At 37.8% G+C, this 27,709-nt stretch overlaps 1 protein-coding gene across 1 annotated transcript in view; it reads left to right on the forward strand.

The window, feature by feature from the left end:
- Positions 1-4,039: 4,039 nt before the first annotated feature.
- Positions 4,040-27,709, forward strand: part of LOC311122567 (PH-interacting protein-like) — a 138,202-nt gene continuing 114,532 nt past the window's right edge. The window contains exons 1-7 of the mRNA XM_084196911.1: positions 4,040-4,318; positions 4,425-4,483; positions 4,566-4,595; positions 4,746-4,805; positions 7,151-7,301; positions 8,181-8,279; positions 8,706-8,866. Coding sequence (XP_084053037.1) covers positions 4,279-4,318; positions 4,425-4,483; positions 4,566-4,595; positions 4,746-4,805; positions 7,151-7,301; positions 8,181-8,279; positions 8,706-8,866 — 600 coding nt within the window. The 5' untranslated portion in view covers positions 4,040-4,278. The remainder of the gene's footprint in view (positions 4,319-4,424; positions 4,484-4,565; positions 4,596-4,745; positions 4,806-7,150; positions 7,302-8,180; positions 8,280-8,705; positions 8,867-27,709) is intronic.

Here is a 27,709-nt window from a genome sequence, read left to right on the forward strand (position 1 = left end):
TCCCTCACTGTAAATGTCTGGTCCTTAGATTTTATTTAGCTGTTGATTGATGCATTTGATTTTATGACTTTATGTATTGCACTTCATTTTAATGTAAGATGTCCTTGAGTGTCCTGAAAGGCATCCACCAAATTAAAATGAATTATTATTAGTGTATCGGGAAAAAAAACACACAAATAAAGGATGTCGTTGGCCAGTTAATATAATTGTTTAATTAATATTCTTACTTTAAAACCCCCTTTTAAAAAATTATCCAGTAGGAAACTGTCTTATTTGAAATATATCATATTTTTCTGACAAAAAAATGATTACTTCGGAAAGACGCATTATGGATGGAGAGGTGAAAGTAGTAGAACAACATTTCACATCAGAATGTAGGACTACATTTTATATGTCGGAATAAACATTAATCTGAGAATACATACCTTTCCTCCTTCAGCACCTCCGTGCTAAACAAGATATAGGCTGACACACTGTAGCGCAGGGGGTTGCTGTTACCAATCCAGCTCTGTCATTTCAAAGGATAGCATTGGCATTAGATGTAACTCAACTAAAAACATTCAAGCATAACACTGTATAACTTCAATGTTGATAAAATGCAGTTTACCGTAACCGTAATTAAACATGATTTTACACTTCTGCCTGATTCGCAGTGTTTTAGGTGGTGAATTGTTTATTATTTTCCCCCACAATATTCTAATAATACAGGAGGTTAGGAAAGCAAACGCTTGTCCTGGGGTCGTCCAGTGGTCTGGTCCTGGGGTCGTCCAGTGGTCTGGTCCTGGGGTCGTCCAGTGGTCTGGTCCTGGGGTCGTCCAGTGGTCTGGTCCTGGGGTCGTCCAGTGGTCTGGTGCTGTGGTCGTCCAGCGGTCTGGTGCTGTGGTCGTCCAGCGGTCTGGTCCTGGGGTCGTCCAGTGGTCTGGTGCTGTGGTCGTCCAGTGGTCTGGTGCTGTGGTCGTCCAGTGGTCTGGTCCTGGGGTCGTCCAGTGGTCTGGTCCTGGGGTCGTCCAGTGGTCTGGTGCTGTGGTCGTCCAGTGGTCTGGTCCTGGGGTCGTCCAGTGGTCTGGTGCTGTGGTCGTCCAGTGGTCTGGTCCTGTGGTCGTCCAGTGGTCTTGTCCTGGGGTCGTCCAGTGGTCTGGTCCTGGGGTCGTCCAGTGGTCTGGTCCTGGGGTCGTCCAGTGGTCTGGTCCTGGGGTCGTCCAGTGGTCTGGTCCTGGGGTCGTCCAGTGGTCTGGTGCTGTGGTGGAATGTCTCCCCATTATGCTTGCACCAATCCAGTGCTTTTAAAAGCATGAGGTGAAATGAAAGTGTGAACACTTCTGGATGCAGGGTATCAGAACGCAGCCTATTTCTTTCCCCCACTCTCCTCTAGATCAATGTCCCCCCCCCAATCCCTCTTGCCACTGACCCCTCAAAATCCACCAACCCTGTAGTCACATGTCCCTAATTCCACCTCCCTCCCCTTCATTTAATACCTTACCTACAGACACAGGAAGTACAGACACAGGAAGTACAGACACAGGAAGTACTGTATTTCCAGCAGCCTCCGTCACCAGGGCTGACGGCCTCCTTTTCATACCCCGTTCATGATAAGACACAATGGTGCCCCTGATGTTAGCCATTATGAGGTGTTTTCCTACAACAACAACAACGATATATGAAATATGACATTATAACATGGGTGTATGTAAGTGTTCCCTAGTCTTTGAACAAGAGCCTTCAGGCCTTTTGCTCTAACTGACAGGGGATTAGCCTTTGCCAGCAAGACCAAAAGCCCTTGGGTCAGGGTAGTAGGAGCCAGTCTTTTCATTATACTGCCCTCACATAGAGAGCCTACTGCAGGTTACAATGTGAAGCGAATGAAAAGCACTTAAAGCAGCAATCAGCAGTAGAAACAATAAAGCATCTTCCATGTCCCTGTTTCGGTAAAAAAGGGACGGGGCTGGATAAATGTTACCACTCTCAAATGCATAGACAGAGCTATGGATGCAAGGACTGACCATCCATGATATAGCTTGAGGCTATACATTTACTTTCTTTACAAACACTGGAGTAAAACAAGCTGATATTTGGGGTCCTGGTGGGGTACGACAGTTGAACTAAGCTCATATGGCATTTATAGGTTATATTCTTAAAGAATCAATGGGGTACATATCATTCATTTACAAGTCCAAAGATAGATGTAGAAACTGCTGATTTCCCCTTTAAAAGCCTAATGACAAGTAGCTAGCTAACCTGACTAAATATTTCACCTGTTGAAGTGTTGTACTTATTATTTTGAGATAAACATTGAAGGGAATTGTTGAACATACCTTGAGTGACAGGAGTAGTCATCATTGTGTGGGAACAGACTAGACTGGGAACAGAGAAATTACATGTAGCTACAACATGATAAGGATAACTAGCTAATTTAGCTAGCTAACTAACATTTTGGCGATAGCTAATTTTGCTAGCTAGCTCAGAGACTATGAAAATCAGGGTTTAAACAGCTCACTGAGTTATAATTCAAGCATGCTTTTATACGAATCATGCTAAATCTAAATACAATAGACTATAATTGCCAATGACATATTTAAGTTGTAGAATAACTTTTCTTACCTGTAAAGAGCACAAGGTACACTGCCGATCAAAAGCTGAAAAGGCGATTTCCCAGGAAAGCCAGGAATTTGACAATAAAAATTCCTGAAATGTCTTGGGTTTGGCTTCTATGTGAACATGCGCACTCAGTCTCAGATAAAATCACCATTGAAAGGGTCGCGGATCACGAAGTAAACTGTGTGGTTCTGAATCACCATTCAAAGGCAAGGCGTACCACATTCACCATATGAATGGTGTGATTGGTAAAATGATTTCCACCTTTTAATGGGGTGAGTGTAGTCTAATCGGGTGCACCAGCATATGGTACATTTAACTCATGAGGTTGTGTTTCATTCATTAGTCTACATCCCCTCTCTAACATGCTCTTCCTCAACCCTTCCCCCATTTTACTGCTAGGAGCCAGGCAAGCAGTTGAGAGAGAGAAATGGAGGACGAACCGAACGGCTCCGGGGAGTGGGCGTATTGTTTCACACATGTTGTTAGTTGCACCATTACGACACGACCATAAACCTACAGCTCTGACGACCAAAATAACTAAAAACACGTCAAGTGTTACTGCAGCAGCTCATCAAAATACACTGTCTGGAAGATAAGAGATTCTTGCAGACTAGGGGTGCGTTCGTAAATTCACTCTGGAGTGCCAGAGCGATAACAGATTGTCCGTTCGTAAAATTCAGAGCGTTTCGGCTCTCGGAGCGTTCAGAGCGCACACTGGACGACGATTAGGGTTGACCCAGCGTTCAGACCTCACAACGGCCATCAAGCACCCAAGATAACGGGCTAAAGTTGGCTAGCTACTTCCAGACAAAAACGAGAACACCTCACTCTGACCATTTCCCTCGCAGAGCAGTTCTCATGTTATCTAGAGCTTTGGCGTTCGTAAATTCCTCAGTTTATTCAACGCTCTGGCACTCAAACAAGAGTGTTCTGAAATCGGAGTAGATAGCCAGAGTGAATTTATACGAACACAACCCAGATCTGACGAATTTATATATGATCATAACCTTCATAAACAGCTGCGAGTAACGGTCAGTTTGTAGCAGTTTGTAAACCAAAACACTGTAAATAACACTATCGAATCGCTGGTCATCTCGCTACAATGTAACAACATTTCATCCAGGCTTTCCTCTCCTGCTACAATGTAACAACATTTCATCCAGGCTTTCCTCTCCTGCTACAATGTAACAACATTTCATCCAGGCTTTCCTCTCCTGCTACAATGTAACAACATTTCATCCAGGCTTTCCTCTCCTGCTACAATGTAACAACATTTCATCCAGGCTTTCCTCTCCTGCTACAATGTTGCCCCTTCTGCAGCCTCCCTCCAACGTACCGTGCGTGCGTAAAATAGCCTATTTGGTATTCCTGCGTAGAGGGCATGCGCTTTACAGAGAGGGGAGTGTGGACGGACGGGAGAATAAAACTACTTTAACGGCGACTTTACACACCTTAGTATAACTATCATATCAGTTATTCAAGTGTTATCGATGTATCGTGCTATTCAGGGCTGAGCCCGTAGCAGGTCCTATTTGACGGCAGCGCGGAGGGGTTTGCTGTGTGACCGGGGCTGGCTGCTTGGCGGTGCTGTGGTTCTGAATGGAGGAAGCGTCTTCCTGCTGGGGTAAACAGTGACAGCTATAGGGCACACTTCCTGCGCTGCCCCCTAAAAACAACCCCAACATGGAACCAGACAGTAAACTAGTCGCACAGCTGAATTCTGGTGAGTAAAGCGAGCTGAATATGTGACATTTAAATGTTTTAATTCCTATCTGCGTCGCTCCTGCGCCCTCTGTAACTCCCCGCTCCGTCTTCTCGTGGCCCTACAGAACTCTACTTCCTAATCGCCCGCTTTCTACAGGCTGGACCGTGCCAGAACGCAGCGGAGGTGGGTCAGAGGGGATTTTAGGATGATTTACTATAGTCCCAGGTTTGTCTCGGTGTGTGATTTTGTTTAATTCTATTTCCAGACGTTGATCCGTGAGGTGGATGAGAAGGAGGTGAGTGGCGTTCCTGTTCGCGTCGCATCTCGCTGCTCTCTGCACTTTCACATGTTGATTTTAAGCACATTTCTCATTGAATGTTTTAAAACACAAATAGACGCGTTTATGGTGTTAGTGATCGGAGTGAACTGTGTGTCTGTGCTGCAGCTACTGCCCACACGACGGGACTGGACGGGGAAGGAGCACCCTGGGAGATACGAGGATTTGGTAAGGCTGTTCTATAACTGAGAAAAAAGTTTTTTAGAGAGAGCTAAATAAAAATTGAATTTCGCGCAATTTTTTAGGTAGGAGAAAAAAGTCTAAAGGATTGTACCGAAAACCCGAACCAAACCTGGGCCAGAAGGGACCAGGGGTCGGGTCCTGCTTTATATTGGACCCTGGGTTGTGAGTTTGGTGACGGGCATGTCCAAAACATTTGAATAGTAGTGAGAATGTGTGTGAAATGTTGGTACGTCATGGATGTTGTGGTGTTGGAGCGGGCGGGCGGGCGGGCGGGGGGGTGTGGGAGGGACTGCTGCGCCACAGCTAACGCGAGATAGAGGCGCCCAGCTCCTGCTGGAGAAAACACACGCAGCCGGACGAGGTAAAACACTGCTTTTAGGAGAATATCAACAGTCCTATCAGAACGAGCTGGGAAATAAATGCAGCCTTCTAAAGAGAGTTGTGTCAGGGGGAGAGGAGAGTGTGTTAGGCCCATCTCAGGACTGAAGGGGATGGGGACAGATCAGAGGTAATATTGACCTGATATCTTAATTATTATGGCTTTATTAATTAACGGGTTCATTAACAGGTTATTAGCCTACATGGTGATTGTTTTACATATTGAGCATGATGGCATGGAGAACACCATGCAATGCCAATATAACATTTATTTTAGACTAAAAGTTTTGAGATCAAGTTTTTATATTTTTGGGGGCTAATTATCAAAATAATGACCTATGCCCTATATAATATTTCCACAACATGAATCAAATGTAGCAGACTCGTCTAAAACTACATCTATACATTTATAGAACAACAATATTTACAGTCTTTCTGATCCCTCCCTCCCTCCCTCCCTCCTCCACTCCTTCCCTCCCTCCCTCCTCCACTCCTTCCCTCCTCCGCTCCACCTCCTCCTCCCTCCGTTCCTTCCCTCCCTCCCTCCGCTCCTTCCCTCCCTCCCTCCCTCCGTTCCTTCCCTCCCTCCCTCCCTCCCTCCCTCCGCTCCTTCCCTCCCTCCGCTCCTTCCCTCCCTCCCTCTGCCGTTTCTCCCTCCGCCAGTGAGCAGGGTTGTGACGCGGCCGACCAGGCCTAATGTCTCTGTCTGGGTAATGATTCCTCCGCGGCTTCGTCTTAAGAAGCGACATGTTCCTAATCATTAGACACAATAGAGGAATAGGGATTTTATTGCCGCACAGGCAGACAGACCAGACCGTCTTTAGCCGATACATTCATGTCGAGGTATAGACATCTAGCCACTAGGTTGACCACACTAAAGATGACAGTTATTTACATGGAAGGTTTTTATTAAAATGATCAGACATTTAGCCACACTCATTTCTAAAGATGACATTTATGATGATACTACTACTAATAATAATAATAATAATAATTAACATGATAATTACTGCTAATTATGATCAAATAATAGTAATTATAATAATGTATGCATTCACTAACTGTAAGTCGCTCTGGATAAGAGCATCTGCTAAATGACTAAAATGTTAAATGTTAAAATAATAATATTAGTAATAATGTAGTAAATAGTGGAAATAGTAGGGCTAACTCAAATTATTGTATTAATAATAACAATTATTATGCTAATTATGCTAATATTATCATGGTATCGTTTTCACCCTTGTATCTGTATCTATGTGTGTCTGTGTGTGTGTCTGTCTTTGTATCTGTGTGTGTCTGTATTTAATAATAATAATAATAATATGCCATTTAGCAGACGCTTTTATCCAAAGCGACTTACAGTCATGTGCGCATACATTTTGTCTGTATCTGTGTGTGTCTGTATTTGTGTGTGTCTGTATTTGTCTGTATCTGTGGCTGTCTGTGTTCTTATCAAATGGATCACGTCTGCAGACCAATGAGATGATGTTAAAGGAAATTAAAGGGTCATTAATGTGTTTGGGCGTGCAGAGGGAAGCGGCTGAATGTACAGATAACTGAGGAGAGAGTGTGTAATTGGGAAGCAGAGCGGCTTGATGTGTGAGTTGTCTGAAAGTAGGTTTAAGAAGATGTCTATGCTGTTCATGTGGACAACTAAACATGTAGACACTTTATGTAATTGTACTGAATACGTATTGAATACGGCTGATTGTAATTGTATAAGGACAGAAGGACTGTTGTCGTACTGGCCGGGGACTGTTCTATTGGGTGGTCAGTAGCAGCGTTTAAGCTTAACCTGAATTCTTGGTGTGTGTGTGTGTGTGTGTGTGTGTCTGTGTGTCTGTGTGTGTGTGTGTGTGTCTGTGTGTGTGTGTGTCTGTGTGTGTCTGTGTGTGTGTGTGTGTGTGTGTGTGTCTGTGTGTGTCTGTGTGTGTCTGTGTGTGTGTGTGCAGGTGAAGCTGTATGGTCACATCAGTCCGGACCACTTGCTGCAGGTGTGCCAGAGGGTGTGTCCTCTTCTGGAGAAGGAGGTTCCTGCCAGCGTCCCCGGGATCCACAGTCTGCTGGGGACGGGGCGCCAGAACCTGCTACGCACCAATAAGAGTCAGTACTGTAATCACATGACATGTTAGCCTGCTACACACCAATAAGAGTCAGTACTGTAATCACATGACATGTTAGCCTGCTACGCACCAATAAGAGTCAGTACTGTAATCACATGACATGTTAGCCTGCTACGCACCAATAAGAGTCAGTACTGTAATCACATGACATGTTAGCCTGCTACACACCAATAAGAGTCAGTACTGTAATCACATGACATGTTAGCCTGCTACACACCAATAAGAGTCAGTATTGTAATCACATGACATGTTAGCCTGCTACACACCAATAAGAGTCAGTATTGTAATCACATGACATGTTAGCCTGCTACGCACCAATAAGAGTCAGTACTGTAATCACATGACATGTTAGCCTGCTACGCACCAATAAGAGTCAGTACTGTAATCACATGACATGTTAGCCTGCTACGCACCAATAAGAGTCAGTACTGTAATCACATGACATGTTAGCCTGCTACACACCAATAAGAGTCAGTACTGTAATCACATGACATGTTAGCCTGCTACACACCAATAAGAGTCAGTACTGTAATCACATGACATGTTAGCCTGCTACGCACCAATAAGAGTCAGTACTGTAATCACATGACATGTTAGCCTGCTACACACCAATAAGAGTCAGTACTGTAATCACATGACATGTTAGCCTGCTACACACCAATAAGAGTCAGTACTGTCTGCATTGTAACCAAGTTAAAGTTTTTACCGATACCCACATGACCGTCAAAGACATGAAATACATGGATATTACAATACATACATAATAAAGCATTCAAGGTAAAAGTACAAGTATTAATAATTAGTATTTACAATATTACTACACAGAGCAACTGTATTTGGGTTGTGTGTGTTCCTGCAGGTTGTAAACATGTGGTGTGGAAGGGTTCGGCCCTGGCAGCGCTGCACTGTGGTAGGCCCCCAGAGCCGCCAGTCATCTACGGGAGCCCGCCCAGCATTGGTAGGCTGCCTCTGATTGGTTAAATATTGTTTGTTGTGTTTGATTATATGTTCATCCAGTCTGACCAGGACTTTAATGAACATCTAGAACACATCTAGAACACATCTAGAACACATCTAGAACACATCTAGAACATTTAGAACACATCTAGAACATCTAGAACATCTAGAACACATCTAGAACATCTAGAACACATCTAGAACACATCTAGAACACATCTAGAACATCTAGAACACAACACAATGATATTAATGGAAGGAAACGGGTCATGTTGTTAGTAAGGTATGATGCTGTAACTGACAACTTTGTGTGTGTGTGTGTCTCTGTGTGTGTGTCTCTGTGTGTGTGTGTGTGTCTGTCTGTGTGCGTACACTGTGTGTGTGTGTGTGCCTATGTTGTGTATGTGTGAATGCAATGTGTGTGTAGTGGAGACGGGTCATGGCCGTCGTCTGATTGGTTTGTACCGGCTGGGTCAGCTCCTCCCCACAGCGGTCTACACACACATGAAAATGCACAAGAGGATTCTGGGACATCTGTCCTCTGTCTATTGCGTCACCTTCGACCGAACTGGACGACGCATCTTCACCGTAAGAACACCCAGCGTGTGTGCGTTTGTGTGTGTGTGTGTGTGTGTGTAGGGGGTTTCCACATCTGGAGGGGATTTCAGTAGAAGGTTTATATTTGGTGAGGTCACATGATGAGGTCTGACCTCTTGACCCCAGTTATTTTGGGAAGAAGGTGTGTTTTATTAAACATTTTAAATTGTATTAGTTTATCAGACGCTCTTATCCAGAGCGACTGCATACATTTTCATATTATAATTTTTTCATACTGGTCCCCCGTGGGAATCGAACCCACAACCCTGACGTTGCAACCGCCATGCTCTACCAACTGAGCTACAAGGTGAGGTCACATGAGGTCTGACCTCTTGACCCCAGGTTGACCCTGTTTTTTCATTTTACATTTACATTTTTAGTCATTTAGCAGACGCTCTTATCCAGAGCGACTTACAGTTAGTGAATACATGTATATATTTTTTTTATACTGGCCCCCTGTGGGAATCGAACCCACAACCCTGGCGTTGCAAACGCCATGCTCTATCAACTGAGCTACATCCCTGCCGGCCATTCCCTCCCCTACCCTGGACGACGCTGGGCCAATTGTGCGCCGCCCATGAGTCTCCCGGTCGCGGCCGGCTGCGACAGAGCCTGGATTCGAACCAGGATCTCTAGTGGCACAGTTAGCACTGCGATGCAGTGCCTTAGACCACTGCGCCACTCTGTTCTGAGTATGATTGCCATGGTAACCGTGTTTTTGGTCTAACACTCAGATAGTGTGTGTATACAGTGCATTCGGAAAGTATTCAGACCCCTTGACTTTTTCCACATTTTGTTACGTTACAGCCTTATTCTAAAATTGATTAAAATGTTTTTTTTCCCATCATCAATCTACACACAATACCCCATAATGACAAAGCAAAAACAGGTTTTTAGACATCTTTGCTAATTTATTTAAAATAAAAAATAAATTACATAAGTATTCAGACCCTTTACTCAGTACTTTGTTGAAGCACCTTTGGCAGCGATTGCAGGCTTGAGTCTTCTTGGGTATGACGCTACAAGCTTGGCACACCTGTATTTGGGGAGTTTCTCACATTCTTCTCTGCAGATCCTCTCAAGCTCTGTCAGGTTGGATGGGGAGCGTCGTTGCACAGCTATTTTCAGGTCTCTCCAGAGATGTTCGATCGGGTTAAAGTCTGGACTCTGGCTGGGCCACTCATGGACATTCAGAGACTTGTCCCGAAGCCACTCCTGCGTTGTCTTGGCTGTGTGCTTAGGGTCGTTGTCCTGTTGGAAGAACCTTCGCCCCAGTCTGAGGTCCTGAACGCTCTGGAGCAGGTTTTCATCAAGGATCTCTCTGTACTTTGCTCCATTCAACTTTGCCTCGATCCTGACTAGTCTCCCAGTCCCTGCAGCTGAAAAACATCCCCACAGCATGATGCTGCCACCTCCATGCTTCACCGTAGGGATGGTGCCTGTTTTCCTCCAGACGTGACGCTTGGCATTCAGGCCAAAGAGTTCAATCTTAGTTTCATCAGACCAGAGAATCTTGTTTCTCATGGTCTGACAGTCTTTAGGTGCCTTTTGGCAAACTCGTAGCGGGCTGTCATGTGCCTTTTACTGAAGAGTGGCTTCCGTCTGGCCAATCTACCATAAAGGCCTGATTGGTGGAGTGCTGCAGAGATGGGTGTCCTTCTGGAAGGTTCTCCCATCTCCACAGAGGAACTCTGGAGCTCTGTCAGAGTGACCATCGGGTTCTTGGTCACCTCCCTGACCAAGGCCCTTCTCTCCCGATTGCTTAATTTGGCCGGGCAGCCAGCTCTAGGAAGAGTCTTGGTGGTTCCAAACTTCTTCCATTTAAGAAAGATGGAGGCTAGGTACAAGTACATCCCCTGGACATGATTAGGGCTGTTGTGGTGACCGTATTACCGCCACACCGGCGGTCATGAGTCATGAAGGCAGTCAAATTCCACATGACCATTTAGTCAAGGTAATTAGGCTACTCCAAGCTCTGATGCTGCTGCTAGTCATCAGTAGCCTACCAAACTTGCTAACTGCCTGGTACTCAGCACTCTATTGTCCCTCTAATCACTCTGACATCAATGCAAATGTGATGGAAAATCTAATGATACACTTCATGAGAGCCCATGAGCTCATGTTGTGCAACATTTCTATAGGCTATGGAGTAGCGGGAGAAAACAGAGTGATGGCCTCTATTAAAAAGAGGAGGATCCCATCAGCTTTCTGTAGGCTAGGTCTACTATATTTATTTCTCAACTTTCCTAATATTAAGCACATTGCATATCTTTGCAGTATATTCTACCTGGCTGGCATGAAAATGAACCACGGGAAAAGCGTCGCTATTGAAGTGCATAGATGACATGAATTTTTTCCCGCTGCCCGTTTCGAGACAGGTGCATGATAATGGTCCGTTCTAAATCAAAACGAATATCTCATATATATTATTTAGTAAATGTAAAGACAAGATTAAATCAAGTATAGTCTGATGGGTGACAATATTAGCCTATCACTTGTGAATTATATATTATCACTTGTGAATGATGCACAGCTTAAGGCAAGAAACAAAGCCTTTTTTTGTGTGACTTTTTCTAATCATAGTCCCACACCTCATGTAGCCTAGCCCATAGGCCTATATGTTTTGATAAGGTTTGGATCACAACTAAAGGGGCTAAATAACTTCTTAAAATTAAGCACATTAATCTGCTTTACAAGGGGTGTAGAGCCTAACTGGCATACAGTTGAAGTCGGAAGTTTACATACACCTTAGCCAAATATATTTAAACAGAGTTTTTCACAATTCCTGACATTTAATCCTAGTAAAAATTCCCTGTTTTAGGTCAGTTAGGATCACCACTTTATTTTAAGAACGTGAAATGTCAGAATAATAGTAGAGATAATGATTTATTTTAGCTTTTATTTCTTTCATCACATTCCCAGTGGGTCAGAAGTTTACATACACTCAATTAGTATTTGGTAGCATTGCCTTTAAATGGTTTAACTTGGGTCAAACATTTCGGGTAGCCTTCCACAAACTTCCCACAATAAGTTGGGTGAATTTTGGCCCACTCCTCCTGACAGAGCTGGTGTAACTGAGTCAGGTTTGTAGGCCTCCTTGCTCGCACACGCTTTTTCAGTTCTGCCCACACATTTTCTACAGGATTGAGGTCAGGGCTTTGTGATGGCCACTCCAATACCTTGACTTTGTTGCCATTTTGCCACAACTTTGAAAGTATGCTTGGGGTCATTGTCCATTTGGAAGACCCATTTGTGACCAAGCTTTAACTTCCTGACTGATGTCTTGAGATGTTGCTTCAATATATCCACATCAATTTCCTTCCTCATGATGCCATCTATTTTGTGAAGTGCACCAGTCCCTCCTGCAGCAAAGTACAGCCCTATCATAGTGATAGGGCTGTATAATAGTGATAGGGCTGTATAATAGTATAATAGTGATAGGGCTGTATAATAGTGATAGGGCTGTATAATAGTATAATAGTGTTAGGGCTGTATAATAGTGATAGGGCTGTATAATAGTGTTAGGGCTGTATAATAGTGATAGGGCTGTATAATAGTATAATAGTGATAGGGCTGTATAATAGTGATAGGGCTGTATAATAGTATAATAGTGTTAGGGCTGTATAATAGTATAATAGTGATAGGGCTGTATAATAGTATAATAGTGATAGGGCTGTATAATAGTATAATAGTGTTAGGGCTGTATAATAGTATAATAGTGATAGGGCTGTATAATAGCATAATAGTGTTAGGGCTGTATAATAGTGATAGGGCTGTATAATAGTATAATAGTGATAGGGCTGTATAATAGTGATAGGGCTGTATAATAGTATAATAGTGATAGGGCTGTATAATAGTATAATAGTGATAGGGCTGTATAATAGTGATAGGGCTGTATAATAGTATAATAGTGATAGGGCTGTATAATAGTATAATAGTGATAGGGCTGTATAATAGTATAATAGTGTTAGGGCTGTATAATAGTATAATAGTGATAGTGCTGTATAATAGTGATAGGGCTGTATAATAGTATAATAGTGATAGGGCTGTATAATAGTATAATAGTGTTAGGGCTGTATAATAGTATAATAGTGATAGGGCTGTATAATAGTATAATAGTGTTAGGGCTGTATAATAGTATAATAGTGTTAGGGCTGTATAATAGTATAATAGTGATAGGGCTGTATAATAGTGATAGGGCTGTATAATAGTATAATAGTGTTAGGGCTGTATAATAGTATAATAGTGTTAGGGCTGTATAATAGTATAATAGTGATAGGGCTGTATAATAGTGATAGGGCTGTATAATAGTATAATAGTGATAGGGCTGTATAATAGTATAATAGTGTTAGGGCTGTATAATAGTATAATAGTGTTAGGGCTGTATAATAGTATAATAGTGATAGGGCTGTATAATAGTATAATAGTGATAGGGCTGTATAATAGTGATAGGGCTGTATAATAGTATAATAGTGATAGGGCTGTATAATAGTATAATAGTGTTAGGGCTGTATAATAGTGTTAGGGCTGTATAATAGTATAATAGTGATAGGGCTGTATAATAGTATAATAGTGTTAGGGCTGTATAATAGTGATAGGGCTGTATAATAGTGATAGGGCTGTATAATAGTGTTAGGGCTGTATAATAGTATAATAGTGATAGGGCTGTATAATAGTATAATAGTGATAGGGCTGTATAATAGTGATAGGGCTGTATAATAGTGATAGGGCTGTATAATAGTGATAGGGCTGTATAATAGTATAATAGTGATAGGGCTGTATAATAGTGTAATAGTGATAGGGCTGTATAATAGTATAATAGTGATAGGGCTGTATAATAGTGATAGGGCTGTATAATAGTGTCAGGGCTGTATAATAGTATAATAGTGTTAGGGCTGTATAATAGTGTTAGGGCTGTATAATAGTGATAGGGCTGTATAATAGTATAATAGTGATAGGGCTGTATAATAGTGATAGGGCTGTATAGTAGTGTTAGTGCTGTATAATAGTATAATAGTGTTAGGGCTGTATAATAGTGATAGGGCTGTATAATAGTATAATAGTGATAGGGCTGTATAATAGTGATAGGGCTGTATAATAGTGATAGGGCTGTATAATAGTGATAGGGCTGTATAGTAGTGTTAGTGCTGTATAATAGTGATAGGGCTGTATAATAGTGATAGGGCTGTATAATAGTATAATAGTGATAGGGCTGTATAATAGTATAATAGTGATAGGGCTGTATAATAGTGATAGGGCTGTATAATAGTGATAGGGCTGTATAATAGTGATAGGGCTGTATAATAGTGATAGGGCTGTATAATAGTATAATAGTGTTAGGGCTGTATAATAGTATAATAGTGTTAGGGCTGTATAATAGTGATAGGGCTGTATAATAGTGTTAGGGCTGTATAATAGTGATAGGGCTGTATAATAGTATAATAGTGATAGGGCTGTATAATAGTGATAGGGCTGTATAATAGTATAATAGTGTTAGGGCTGTATAATAGTATAATAGTGATAGGGCTGTATAATAGTATAATAGTGATAGGGCTGTATAATAGTATAATAGTGTTAGGGCTGTATAATAGTATAATAGTGATAGGGCTGTATAATAGTATAATAGTGTTAGGGCTGTATAATAGTGATAGGGCTGTATAATAGTATAATAGTGATAGGGCTGTATAATAGTGATAGGGCTGTATAATAGTATAATAGTGATAGGGCTGTATAATAGTATAATAGTGATAGGGCTGTATAATAGTGATAGGGCTGTATAATAGTATAATAGTGATAGGGCTGTATAATAGTATAATAGTGATAGGGCTGTATAATAGTATAATAGTGTTAGGGCTGTATAATAGTGATAGGGCTGTATAATAGTATAATAGTGTTAGGGCTGTATAATAGTATAATAGTGATAGGGCTGTATAATAGTATAATAGTGTTAGGGCTGTATAATAGTATAATAGTGTTAGGGCTGTATAATAGTATAATAGTGTTAGGGCTGTATAATAGTATAATAGTGATAGGGCTGTATAATAGTGATAGGGCTGTATAATAGTATAATAGTGTTAGGGCTGTATAATAGTATAATAGTGTTAGGGCTGTATAATAGTATAATAGTGATAGGGCTGTATAATAGTGATAGGGCTGTATAATAGTATAATAGTGATAGGGCTGTATAATAGTATAATAGTGTTAGGGCTGTATAATAGTATAATAGTGTTAGGGCTGTATAATAGTATAATAGTGATAGGGCTGTATAATAGTATAATAGTGATAGGGCTGTATAATAGTGATAGGGCTGTATAATAGTATAATAGTGTTAGGGCTGTATAATAGTGTTAGGGCTGTATAATAGTATAATAGTGATAGGGCTGTATAATAGTATAATAGTGTTAGGGCTGTATAATAGTGATAGGGCTGTATAATAGTGATAGGGCTGTATAATAGTGTTAGGGCTGTATAATAGTATAATAGTGATAGGGCTGTATAATAGTATAATAGTGATAGGGCTGTATAATAGTGATAGGGCTGTATAATAGTGATAGGGCTGTATAATAGTGATAGGGCTGTATAATAGTGTCAGGGCTGTATAATAGTATAATAGTGTTAGGGCTGTATAATAGTGTTAGGGCTGTATAATAGTGATAGGGCTGTATAATAGTATAATAGTGATAGGGCTGTATAATAGTGATAGGGCTGTATAGTAGTGTTAGTGCTGTATAATAGTATAATAGTGTTAGGGCTGTATAATAGTGATAGGGCTGTATAATAGTATAATAGTGATAGGGCTGTATAATAGTGATAGGGCTGTATAATAGTGATAGGGCTGTATAATAGTGATAGGGCTGTATAATAGTGATAGGGCTGTATAATAGTATAATAGTGATAGGGCTGTATAATAGTTATAGTTCTGTATAATAGTATAATAGTGATAGGGCTGTATAATAGTGTTAGGGCTGTATAATAGTGTTAGGGCTGTATAATAGTATAATAGTGTTAGGGCTGTATAATAGTGTTAGGGCTGTATAATAGTGATAGGGCTGTATAATAGTATAATAGTGATAGGGCTGTATAATAGTGATAGGGCTGTATAGTAGTGTTAGTGCTGTATAATAGTATAATAGTGTTAGGGCTGTATAATAGTGATAGGGCTGTATAATAGTGATAGGGCTGTATAATAGTATAATAGTGATAGGGCTGTATAATAGTATAATAGTGATAGGGCTGTATAATAGTATAATAGTGTTAGGGCTGTATAATAGTGATAGGGCTGTATAATAGTATAATAGTGTTAGGGCTGTATAATAGTATAATAGTGTTAGGGCTGTATAATAGTATAATAGTGATAGGGCTGTATAATAGTATAATAGTGATAGGGCTGTATAATAGTATAATAGTGATAGGGCTGTATAATAGTGATAGGGCTGTATAATAGTGATAGGGCTGTATAATAGTGTTAGGGCTGTATAATAGTGATAGGGCTGTATAATAGTGATAGGGCTGTATAATAGTGATAGGGCTGTATAATAGTATAATAGTGATAGGGCTGTATAATAGTATAATAGTGATAGGGCTGTATAATAGTGATAGGGCTGTATAATAGTATAATAGTGATAGGGCTGTATAATAGTATAATAGTGATAGGGCTGTATAATAGTATAATAGTGATAGGGCTGTATAATAGTGATAGGGCTGTATAGTAGTGTTAGTGTTGTATAATAGTATAATAGTGATAGGGCTGTATAATAGTGATAGGGCTGTATAATAGTGTTAGGGCTGTATAATAGTATAATAGTGATAGGGCTGTATAATAGTATAATAGTGATAGGGCTGTATAATAGTATAATAGTGATAGGGCTGTATAATAGTGATAGGGCTGTATAATAGTATAATAGTGATAGGGCTGTATAATAGTATAATAGTGATAGGGCTGTATAATAGTATAATAGTGATAGGGCTGTATAATAGTATAATAGTGATAGGGCTGTATAATAGTGTTAGGGCTGTATAATAGTGATAGGGCTGTATAATAGTGATAGGGCTGTATAATAGTATAATAGTGATAGGGCTGTATAATAGTATAATAGTGATAGGGCTGTATAATAGTATAATAGTGTTAGGGCTGTATAATAGTGATAGGGCTGTATAATAGTATAATAGTGTTAGGGCTGTATAATAGTATAATAGTGTTAGGGCTGTATAATAGTATAATAGTGATAGGGCTGTATAATAGTATAATAGTGATAGGGCTGTATAATAGTATAATAGTGATAGGGCTGTATAATAGTGATAGGGCTGTATAATAGTGATAGGGCTGTATAATAGTGTTAGGGCTGTATAATAGTGATAGGGCTGTATAATAGTGATAGGGCTGTATAATAGTGATAGGGCTGTATAATAGTATAATAGTGATAGGGCTGTATAATAGTATAATAGTGATAGGGCTGTATAATAGTGATAGGGCTGTATAATAGTATAATAGTGATAGGGCTGTATAATAGTATAATAGTGATAGGGCTGTATAATAGTATAATAGTGATAGGGCTGTATAATAGTGATAGGGCTGTATAGTAGTGTTAGTGCTGTATAATAGTATAATAGTGATAGGGCTGTATAATAGTGATAGGGCTGTATAATAGTGTTAGGGCTGTATAATAGTATAATAGTGATAGGGCTGTATAATAGTATAATAGTGATAGGGCTGTATAATAGTATAATAGTGATAGGGCTGTATAATAGTGATAGGGCTGTATAATAGTATAATAGTGATAGGGCTGTATAATAGTATAATAGTGATAGGGCTGTATAATAGTGATAGGGCTGTATAATAGTATAATAGTGATAGGGCTGTATAATAGTATAATAGTGATAGGGCTGTATAATAGTGATAGGGCTGTATAATAGTATAATAGTGATAGGGCTGTATAATAGTATAATAGTGATAGGGCTGTATAATAGTATAATAGTGATAGGGCTGTATAATAGTGTTAGGGCTGTATAATAGTATAATAGTTATAGGGCTGTATAATAGTATAATAGTGATAGGGCTGTATAATAGTATAATAGTGATAGGGCTGTATAATAGTGATAGGGCTGTATAATAGTATAATAGTGATAGGGCTGTATAATAGTGATAGGGCTGTATAATAGTATAATAGTGATAGGGCTGTATAATAGTGATAGGGCTGTATAATAGTATAATAGTGATAGGGCTGTATAATAGTGATAGGGCTGTATAATAGTGTTAGGGCTGTATAATAGTGATAGGGCTGTATAATAGTATAATAGTGATAGGGCTGTATAATAGTATAATAGTGATAGGGCTGTATAATAGTATAATAGTGATAGGGCTGTATAATAGTGATAGGGCTGTATAATAGTGATAGGGCTGTATAATAGTATAATAGTGATAGGGCTGTATAATAGTATAATAGTGATAGGGCTGTATACTAGTGATAGGGCTGTATAATAGTATAATAGTGATAGGGCTGTATAATAGTATAATAGTGATAGGGCTGTATAATAGTATAATAGTGATAGGGCTGTATAATAGTGATAGGGCTGTATAATAGTGTTAGGGCTGTATAATAGTATAATAGTGTTAGGGCTGTATAATAGTGTTAGGGCTGTATAATAGTGATAGGGCTGTATAATAGTATAATAGTGATAGGGCTGTATAATAGTGATAGGGCTGTATAGTAGTGTTAGTGCTGTATAATAGTATAATAGTGTTAGGGCTGTATAATAGTGATAGGGCTGTATAATAGTATAATAGTGATAGGGCTGTATAATAGTGATAGGGCTGTATAATAGTGATAGGGCTGTATAATAGTGATAGGGCTGTATAGTAGTGTTAGTGCTGTATAATAGTGATAGGGCTGTATAATAGTGATAGGGCTGTATAATAGTATAATAGTGATAGGGCTGTATAATAGTATAATAGTGATAGGGCTGTATAATAGTGATAGGGCTGTATAATAGTGATAGGGCTGTATAATAGTATAATAGTGATAGGGCTGTATAATAGTGATAGGGCTGTATAATAGTATAATAGTGATAGGGCTGTATAATAGTGTTAGGGCTGTATAATAGTGTTAGGGCTGTATAATAGTATAATAGTGTTAGGGCTGTATAATAGTGTTAGGGCTGTATAATAGTGATAGGGCTGTATAATAGTATAATAGTGATAGGGCTGTATAATAGTGATAGGGCTGTATAGTAGTGTTAGTGCTGTATAATAGTATAATAGTGTTAGGGCTGTATAATAGTGATAGGGCTGTATAATAGTGATAGGGCTGTATAATAGTATAATAGTGATAGGGCTGTATAATAGTATAATAGTGTTAGGGCTGTATAATAGTGATAGGGCTGTATAATAGTATAATAGTGTTAGGGCTGTATAATAGTATAATAGTGTTAGGGCTGTATAATAGTATAATAGTGATAGGGCTGTATAATAGTATAATAGTGATAGGGCTGTATAATAGTATAATAGTGATAGGGCTGTATAATAGTGATAGGGCTGTATAATAGTGATAGGGCTGTATAATAGTGTTAGGGCTGCATAATAGTGATATGGCTGTATAATAGTGATAGGGCTGTATAATAGTGATAGGGCTGTATAATAGTGATAGGGCTGTATAATAGTATAATAGTTATAGGGCTGTATAATAGTATAATAGTGATAGGGCTGTATAATAGTGATAGGGCTGTATAATAGTGATAGGGCTGTATAATAGTATAATAGTGATAGGGCTGTATAATAGTGATAGGGCTGTATAGTAGTGTTAGTGCTGTATAATAGTATAATAGTGATAGGGCTGTATAATAGTGATAGGGCTGTATAATAGTGTTAGGGCTGTATAATAGTATAATAGTGATAGGGCTGTATAATAGTATAATAGTGATAGGGCTGTATAATAGTATAATAGGGATAGGGCTGTATAATAGTAATAGGGCTGTATAATAGTATAATAGTGATAGGGCTGTATAATAGTATAATAGTGATAGGGCTGTATAATAGTGATAGGGCTGTATAATAGTATAATAGTGATAGGGCTGTATAATAGTATAATAGTGATAGGGCTGTATAATAGTATAATAGTGATAGGGCTGTATAATAGTGTTAGGGCTGTATAATAGTATAATAGTGATAGGGCTGTATAATAGTATAATAGTGATAGGGCTGTATAATAGTATAATAGTGATAGGGCTGTATAATAGTGATAGGGCTGTATAATAGTGATAGGGCTGTATAATAGTATAATAGTGATAGGGCTGTATAATAGTGATAGGGCTGTATAATAGTATAATAGTGATAGGGCTGTATAATAGTGATAGGGCTGTATAATAGTGTTAGGGCTGTATAATAGTGATAGGGCTGTATAATAGTATAATAGTGATAGGGCTGTATAATAGTATAATAGTGATAGGGCTGTATAATAGTGATAGGGCTGTATAATAGTATAATAGTGATAGGGCTGTATAATAGTATAATAGTGATAGGGCTGTATAATAGTGTTAGGGCTGTATAATAGTGTTAGGGCTGTATAATAGTGATAGGGCTGTATAATAGTGATAGGGCTGTATAATAGTATAATAGTGATAGGGCTGTATAATAGTATAATAGTGATAGGGCTGTATAATAGTATAATAGTGATAGGGCTGTATAATAGTGATAGGGCTGTATAATAGTGTTAGGGCTGTATAATAGTGTTAGGGCTGTATAATAGTGTTAGGGCTGTATAATAGTGTTAGGGCTGTATAATAGTATAATAGTGATAGGGCTGTATAATAGTATAATAGTGATAGGGCTGTATAATAGTGTTAGGGCTGTATAATAGTGATAGGGCTGTATAATAGTGATAGGGCTGTATAATAGTGATAGGGCTGTATAATAGTATAATAGTGATAGGGCTGTATAATAGTGTTAGGGCTGTATAATAGTATAATAGTGATAGGGCTGTATAATAGTATAATAGTGATAGGGCTGTATAATAGTGATAGGGCTGTATAATAGTATAATAGTGATAGGGCTGTATAATAGTGATAGGGCTGTATAATAGTGATAGGGCTGTATAATAGTATAATAGTGATAGGGCTGTATAATAGTATAATAGTGATAGGGCTGTATAATAGTATAATAGTGATAGGGCTGTATAATAGTATAATAGTGATAGGGCTGTATAATAGTATAATAGTGATAGGGCTGTATAATAGTGATAGGGCTGTATAATAGTATAATAGTGTTAGGGCTGTATAATAGTGTTAGGGCTGTATAATAGTATAATAGTGATAGGGCTGTATAATAGTATAATAGTGTTAGGGCTGTATAATAGTATAATAGTGATAGGGCTGTATAATAGTGATAGGGCTGTATAATAGTATAATAGTGATAGGGCTGTATAATAGTGTTAGGGCTGTATAATAGTATAATAGTGATAGGGCTGTATAATAGTGATAGGGCTGTATAATAGTATAATAGTGATAGGGCTGTATAATAGTATAATAGTGATAGGGCTGTATAATAGTGATAGGGCTGTATAATAGTATAATAGTGATAGGGCTGTATAATAGTATAATAGTGATAGGGCTGTATAATAGTGATAGGGCTGTATAATAGTATAATAGTGATAGGGCTGTATAATAGTGTTAGGGCTGTATAATAGTGATAGGGCTATATAATAGTGATAGGGCTGTATAATAGTGTTAGGGCTGTATAATAGTATAATAGTGATAGGGCTGTATAATAGTGATAGGGCTGTATAATAGTGATAGGGCTGTATAATAGTATAATAGTGATAGGGCCGTATAATAGTATAATAGTGATAGGGCTGTATAATAGTATAATAGTGATAGGGCTGTATAATAGTGATAGGGCTGTATAATAGTATAATAGTGTTAGGGCTGTATAATAGTGATAGGGCTGTATAATAGTATAATAGTGTTAGGGCTGTATAATAGTGATAGGGCTGTATAATAGTGATAGGTCTGTATAATAGTGATAGGGCTGTATAATAGTGATAGGGCTGTATAATAGTATAATAGTGATAGGGCTGTATAATAGTATAATAGTGATAGGGCTGTATAATAGTGATAGGGCTGTATAATAGTATAATAGTGATAGGGCTGTATAATAGTGTTAGGGCAGTATAATAGTATAATAGTGATAGGGCTGTATAATAGTATAATAGTGATAGGGCTGTATAATAGTATAATAGTGATAGGGCTGTATAATAGTGTTAGGGCTGTATAATAGTATAATAGTGATAGGGCTGTATAATAGTATAATAGTGATAGGGCTGTATAATAGTGATAGGGCTGTATAATAGTGTTAGGGCTGTATAATAGTATAATAGTGATAGGGCTGTATAATAGTATAATAGTGATAGGGCTGTATAATAGTATAATAGTGATAGGGCTGTATAATAGTATAATAGTGATAGGGCTGTATAATAGTGATAGGGCTGTATAATAGTGATAGGGCTGTGTAATAGTGATAGGGCTGTATAATAGTATAATAGTGATAGGGCTGTATAATAGTGATAGGGCTGTATAATAATATAATAGTGTTAGGGCTGTATAATAGTGTTAGGGCTGTATAATAGTATAATAGTGATAGGGCTGTATAATAGTATAATAGTGATAGGGCTGTATAATAGTATAATAGTGATAGGGCTGTATAATAGTATAATAGTGTTAGGGCTGTATAATAGTATAATAGTGATAGGGCTGTATAATAGTGATAGGGCTGTATAATAGTATAATAGTGATAGGGCTGTATAATAGTATAATAGTGTTAGGGCTGTATAATAGTATAATAGTGATAGGGCTGTATAATAGTATAATAGTGATAGGGCTGTATAATAGTGATAGGGCTGTATAATAGTGATAGGGCTGTATAATAGTATAATAGTGATAGGGCTGTATAAAAGTATAATAGTGATAGGGCTGTATAATAGTATAATAGTGATAGGGCTGTATAATAGTGATAGGGCTGTATAATAGTGATAGGGCTGTATAATAGTGATAGGGCTGTATAATAGTGTTAGGGCTGTATAATAGTATAATAGTGATAGGGCTGTATAATAGTATAATAGTGATAGGGCTGTATAATAGTGATAGGGCTGTATAATAGTATAATAGTGTTAGGGCTGTATAATAGTGATAGGGCTGTATAATAGTGTTAGGGCTGTATAATAGTGTTAGGGCTGTATAATAGTGATAGGGCTGTATAATAGTGATAGGGCTGTATAATAGTGATAGGGCTGTATAATAGTGTTAGGGCTGTATAGTAGTGATAGGGCTGTATAATAGTGATAGGGCTGTATAATAGTGATAGGGCTGTATAATAGTGTTAGGGCTGTATAATAGTGATAGGGCTGTATAATAGTATAATAGTGATAGGGCTGTATAATAGTATAATAGTGATAGGGCTGTATAATAGTGATAGGGCTGTATAATAGTGATAGGGCTGTATAATACTATAATAGTGATAGGGCTGTATAATAGTATAATAGTTTTAGGGCTGTATAATAGTATAATAGTGATAGGGCTGTATAATAGTATAATAGTGTTAGGGCTGTATAATAGTATAATAGTGATAGGGCTGTATAATAGTGATAGGGCTGTATAATAGTATAATAGTGATATGGCTGTATAATAGTATAATAGTGATAGGGCTGTATAATAGTATAATAGTGATAGGGCTGTATAATAGTGTTAGGGCTGTATAATAGTATAATAGTGATAGGGCTGTATAATAGTGATAGGGCTGTATAATAGTATAATAGTGATAGGGCTGTATAATAGTATAATAGTGTTAGGGCTGTATAATAGTATAATAGTGATAGGGCTGTATAATAGTGATAGGGCTGTATAATAGTATAATAGTGATAGGGCTGTATAATAGTGATAGGGCTGTATAATAGTATAATAGTGTTAGGGCTGTATAATAGTGATAGGGCTGTATAATAGTGTAATAGTGATAGGGCTGTATAATAGTATAATAGTGATAGGGCTGTATAATAGTATAATAGTGTTAGGGCTGTATAATAGTGATAGGGCTGTATAATAGTGTTAGGGCTGTATAATAGTGTTAGGGCTGTATAATAGTGATAGGGCTGTATAATAGTGATAGGGCTGTATAATAGTGTTAGGGCTGTATAGTAGTGATAGGGCTGTATAATAGTGATAGGGCTGTATAATAGTGATAGGGCTGTATAATAGTGATAGGGCTGTATAATAGTGTTAGGGCTGTATAATAGTGATAGGGCTGTATAATAGTGATAGGGCTGTATAATAGTGATAGGGCTGTATAATAGTGATAGGGCTGTATAATAGTGATAGGGCTGTATAATAGTGATAGGGCTGTATAATAGTGTTAGGGCTGTATAATAGTGATAGGGCTGTATAGTAGTGTTAGGGCTGTATAATAGTGATAGGGCTGTATAATAGTGATAGGGCTGTATAATAGTGATAGGGCTGTATAATAGCGATAGGGCTGTATAATAGCGATAGGGCTGTATAATAGTGTTAGGGATGTATAATAGTGATAGGGATGTATAATAGTGATAGGGCTGTATAATAGTGATAGGGCTGTATAATAGTGATAGGGCTGTATAGTAGTGTTAGGGCTGTATAATAGTGATAGGGCTGTATAATAGTGATAGGGCTGTATAATAGTGATAGGGCTGTATAATAGCGATAGGGCTGTATAATAGTGATAGGGCTGTATAATAGTGTTAGGGCTGTATAATAGTGATAGGGATGTATAATATTATAATAGTGATAGGGCTGTATAATAGTGTTAGGGCTGTATAATAGTATAATAGTGTTAGGGCTGTATAATAGTGATAGGGCTGTATAATAGTGTTAGGGCTGTATAATAGTGTAATAGTGTTAGGGCTGTATAATAGTATAATAGTGTTAGGGCTGTATAATAGTATAATAGTGATAGGGCTGTATAATAGTGATAGGGCTGTATAATAGTGTTAGGGCTGTATAATAGTATAATAGTGATAGGGCTGTATAATAGTATAATAGTGATAGGGCTGTATAATAGTATAATAGTGTTAGGGCTGTATAATAGTATAATAGTGATAGGGCTGTATAATAGTGATAGGGCTGTATAATAGTATAATAGTGATAGGGCTGTATAATAGTATAATAGTGATAGGGCTGTATAATAGTGTTAGGGCTGTATAATAGTATAATAGTGATAGGGCTGTATAATAGTATAATAGTGTTAGGGCTGTATAATAGTATAATAGTGTTAGGGCTGTATAATAGTGATAGGGCTGTATAATAGTATAATAGTGATAGGGCTGTATAATAGTGTTAGGGCTGTATAATAGTATAATAGTGATAGGGCTGTATAATAGTATAATAGTGATAGGGCTGTATAATAGTATAATAGTGATAGGGCTGTATAATAGTGATAGGGCTGTATAATAGTATAATAGTGATAGGGCTGTATAATAGTATAATAGTGATAGGGCTGTATAATAGTGATAGGGCTGTATAATAGTGATAGGGCTGTATAATAGTATAATAGTGATAGGGCTGTATAATAGTATAATAGTGATAGGGCTGTATAATAGTATAATAGTGATAGGGCTGTATAATAGTGATAGGGCTGTATAATAGTATAATAGTGATAGGGCTGTATAATAGTATAATAGTGATAGGGCTGTATAATAGTGATAGGGCTGTATAATAGTATAATAGTGATAGGGCTGTATAATAGTGATATGGCTGTATAATAGTATAATAGTGATAGGGCTGTATAACAGTATAATAGTGATAGGGCTGTATAATAGTATAATAGTGATAGGGCTGTATAATAGTATAATAGTGATAGGGCTGTATAATAGTATAATAGTGATAGGCCTGTATAATAGTATAATAGTGTTAGGGCTGTATAATAGTGATAGGGCTGTATAATAGTGATAGGGCTGTATAATAGTATAATAGTGATAGGGCTGTATAATAGTATAATAGTGATAGGGCTGTATAATAGTATAATAGTGATAGGGCTGTATAATAGTGATAGGGCTGTATAATAGTATAATAGTGATAGGGCTGTATAATAGTATAATAGTGATAGGGCTGTATAATAGTATAATAGTGATAGGGCTGTATAATAGTATAATAGTGGTAGGGCTGTATAATAGTGATAGAGCTGTATAATAGTGTTAGGGCTGTATAATAGTATAATAGTGATAGGGCTGTATAATAGTATAATAGTGATAGGGCTGTATAATAGTATAATAGTGATAGGGCTGTATAATAGTATAATAGTGTTAGGGCTGTATAATAGTATAATAGTGTTAGGTCTGTATAATAGTATAATAGTGATAGGGCTGTATAATAGTATAATAGTGATAGGGCTGTATAATAGTATAATAGTGTTAGGGCTGTATAATAGTGATAGGGCTGTATAATAGTATAATAGTGTTAGGGCTGTATAATAGTGATAGGGCTGTATAATAGTATAATAGTGATAGGGCTGTATAATAGTATAATAGTGATAGGGCTGTATAATAGTGATAGGGCTGTATAATAGTATAATAGTGATAGGGCTGTATAATAGTATAATAGTGATAGGGCTGTATAATAGTATAATAGTGTTAGGGCTGTATAATAGTATAATAGTGATAGGGCTGTATAATAGTATAATAGTGGTAGGGCTGTATAATAGTAGAATAGTGATAGGGCTGTATAATAGTATAATAGTGATAGGGCTGTATAATAGTGATAGGGCTGTATAATAGTGATAGGGCTGTATAATAGTGATAGGGCTGTATAATAGTATAATAGTGATAGGGCTGTATAATAGTGATAGGGCTGTATAATAGTGATAGGGCTGTATAATAGCGATAGGGCTGTATAATAGTATAATAGTGATAGGGCTGTATAATAGTATAATAGTGATAGGGCTGTATAATAGTATAATAGTGATAGGGCTGTATAATAGTATAATAGTGATAGGGCTGTATAATAGTATAATAGTGTTAGGGCTGTATAATAGTATAATAGTGATAGGGCTGTATAATAGTATAATAGTGATAGGGCTGTATAATAGTATAATAGTGATAGGGCTGTATAATAGTGTTAGGGCTGTATAATAGTATAATAGTGATAGGGCTGTATAATAGTGATAGGGCTGTATAATAGTATAATAGTGATAGGGGTGTATAATAGTGATAGGGCTGTATAATAGTGATAGGGCTGTATAATAGTGATAGGGCTGTATAATAGTATAATAGTGATAGGGCTATATAATAGTGTTAGGGCTGTATAATAGTGATAGGGCTGTATAATAGTGTTAGGGCTGTATAATAGTGATAGGGCTGTATAATAGTGTTAGGGCTGTATAATAGTGATAGGGCTGTATAATAGTGATAGGGCTGTATAATAGTGATAGGGCTGTATAATAGTGTTAGGGCTGTATAATAGTGATAGGGCTGTATAATAGTGATAGGGCTGTATAATAGTATAATAGTGATAGGGCTGTATAATAGTGATAGGGCTGTATAATAGTATAATAGTGTTAGGGCTGTATAATAGTGATAGGGCTGTATAATAGTGATAGGGCTGTATAATAGTGATAGGGCTGTATAATAGTGTTAGGGCTGTATAATAGTATAATAGTGTTAGGGCTGTATAATAGTGATAGGGCTGTATAATAGTGATAGGGCTGTATAATAGTGATAGGGCTGTATAATAGTGATAGGGCTGTATAATAGTGATAGGGCTGTGTAATAGTGTTAGGGCTGTATAATAGTGATAGGGCTGTATAATAGTGATAGGGCTGTGTAATAG

This window comes from Coregonus lavaretus (assembly GCF_964263955.1).
Source record: "Coregonus lavaretus genome assembly, contig: HAP1_SCAFFOLD_490, whole genome shotgun sequence".
Taxonomy (NCBI): domain Eukaryota; kingdom Metazoa; phylum Chordata; class Actinopteri; order Salmoniformes; family Salmonidae; genus Coregonus; species Coregonus lavaretus.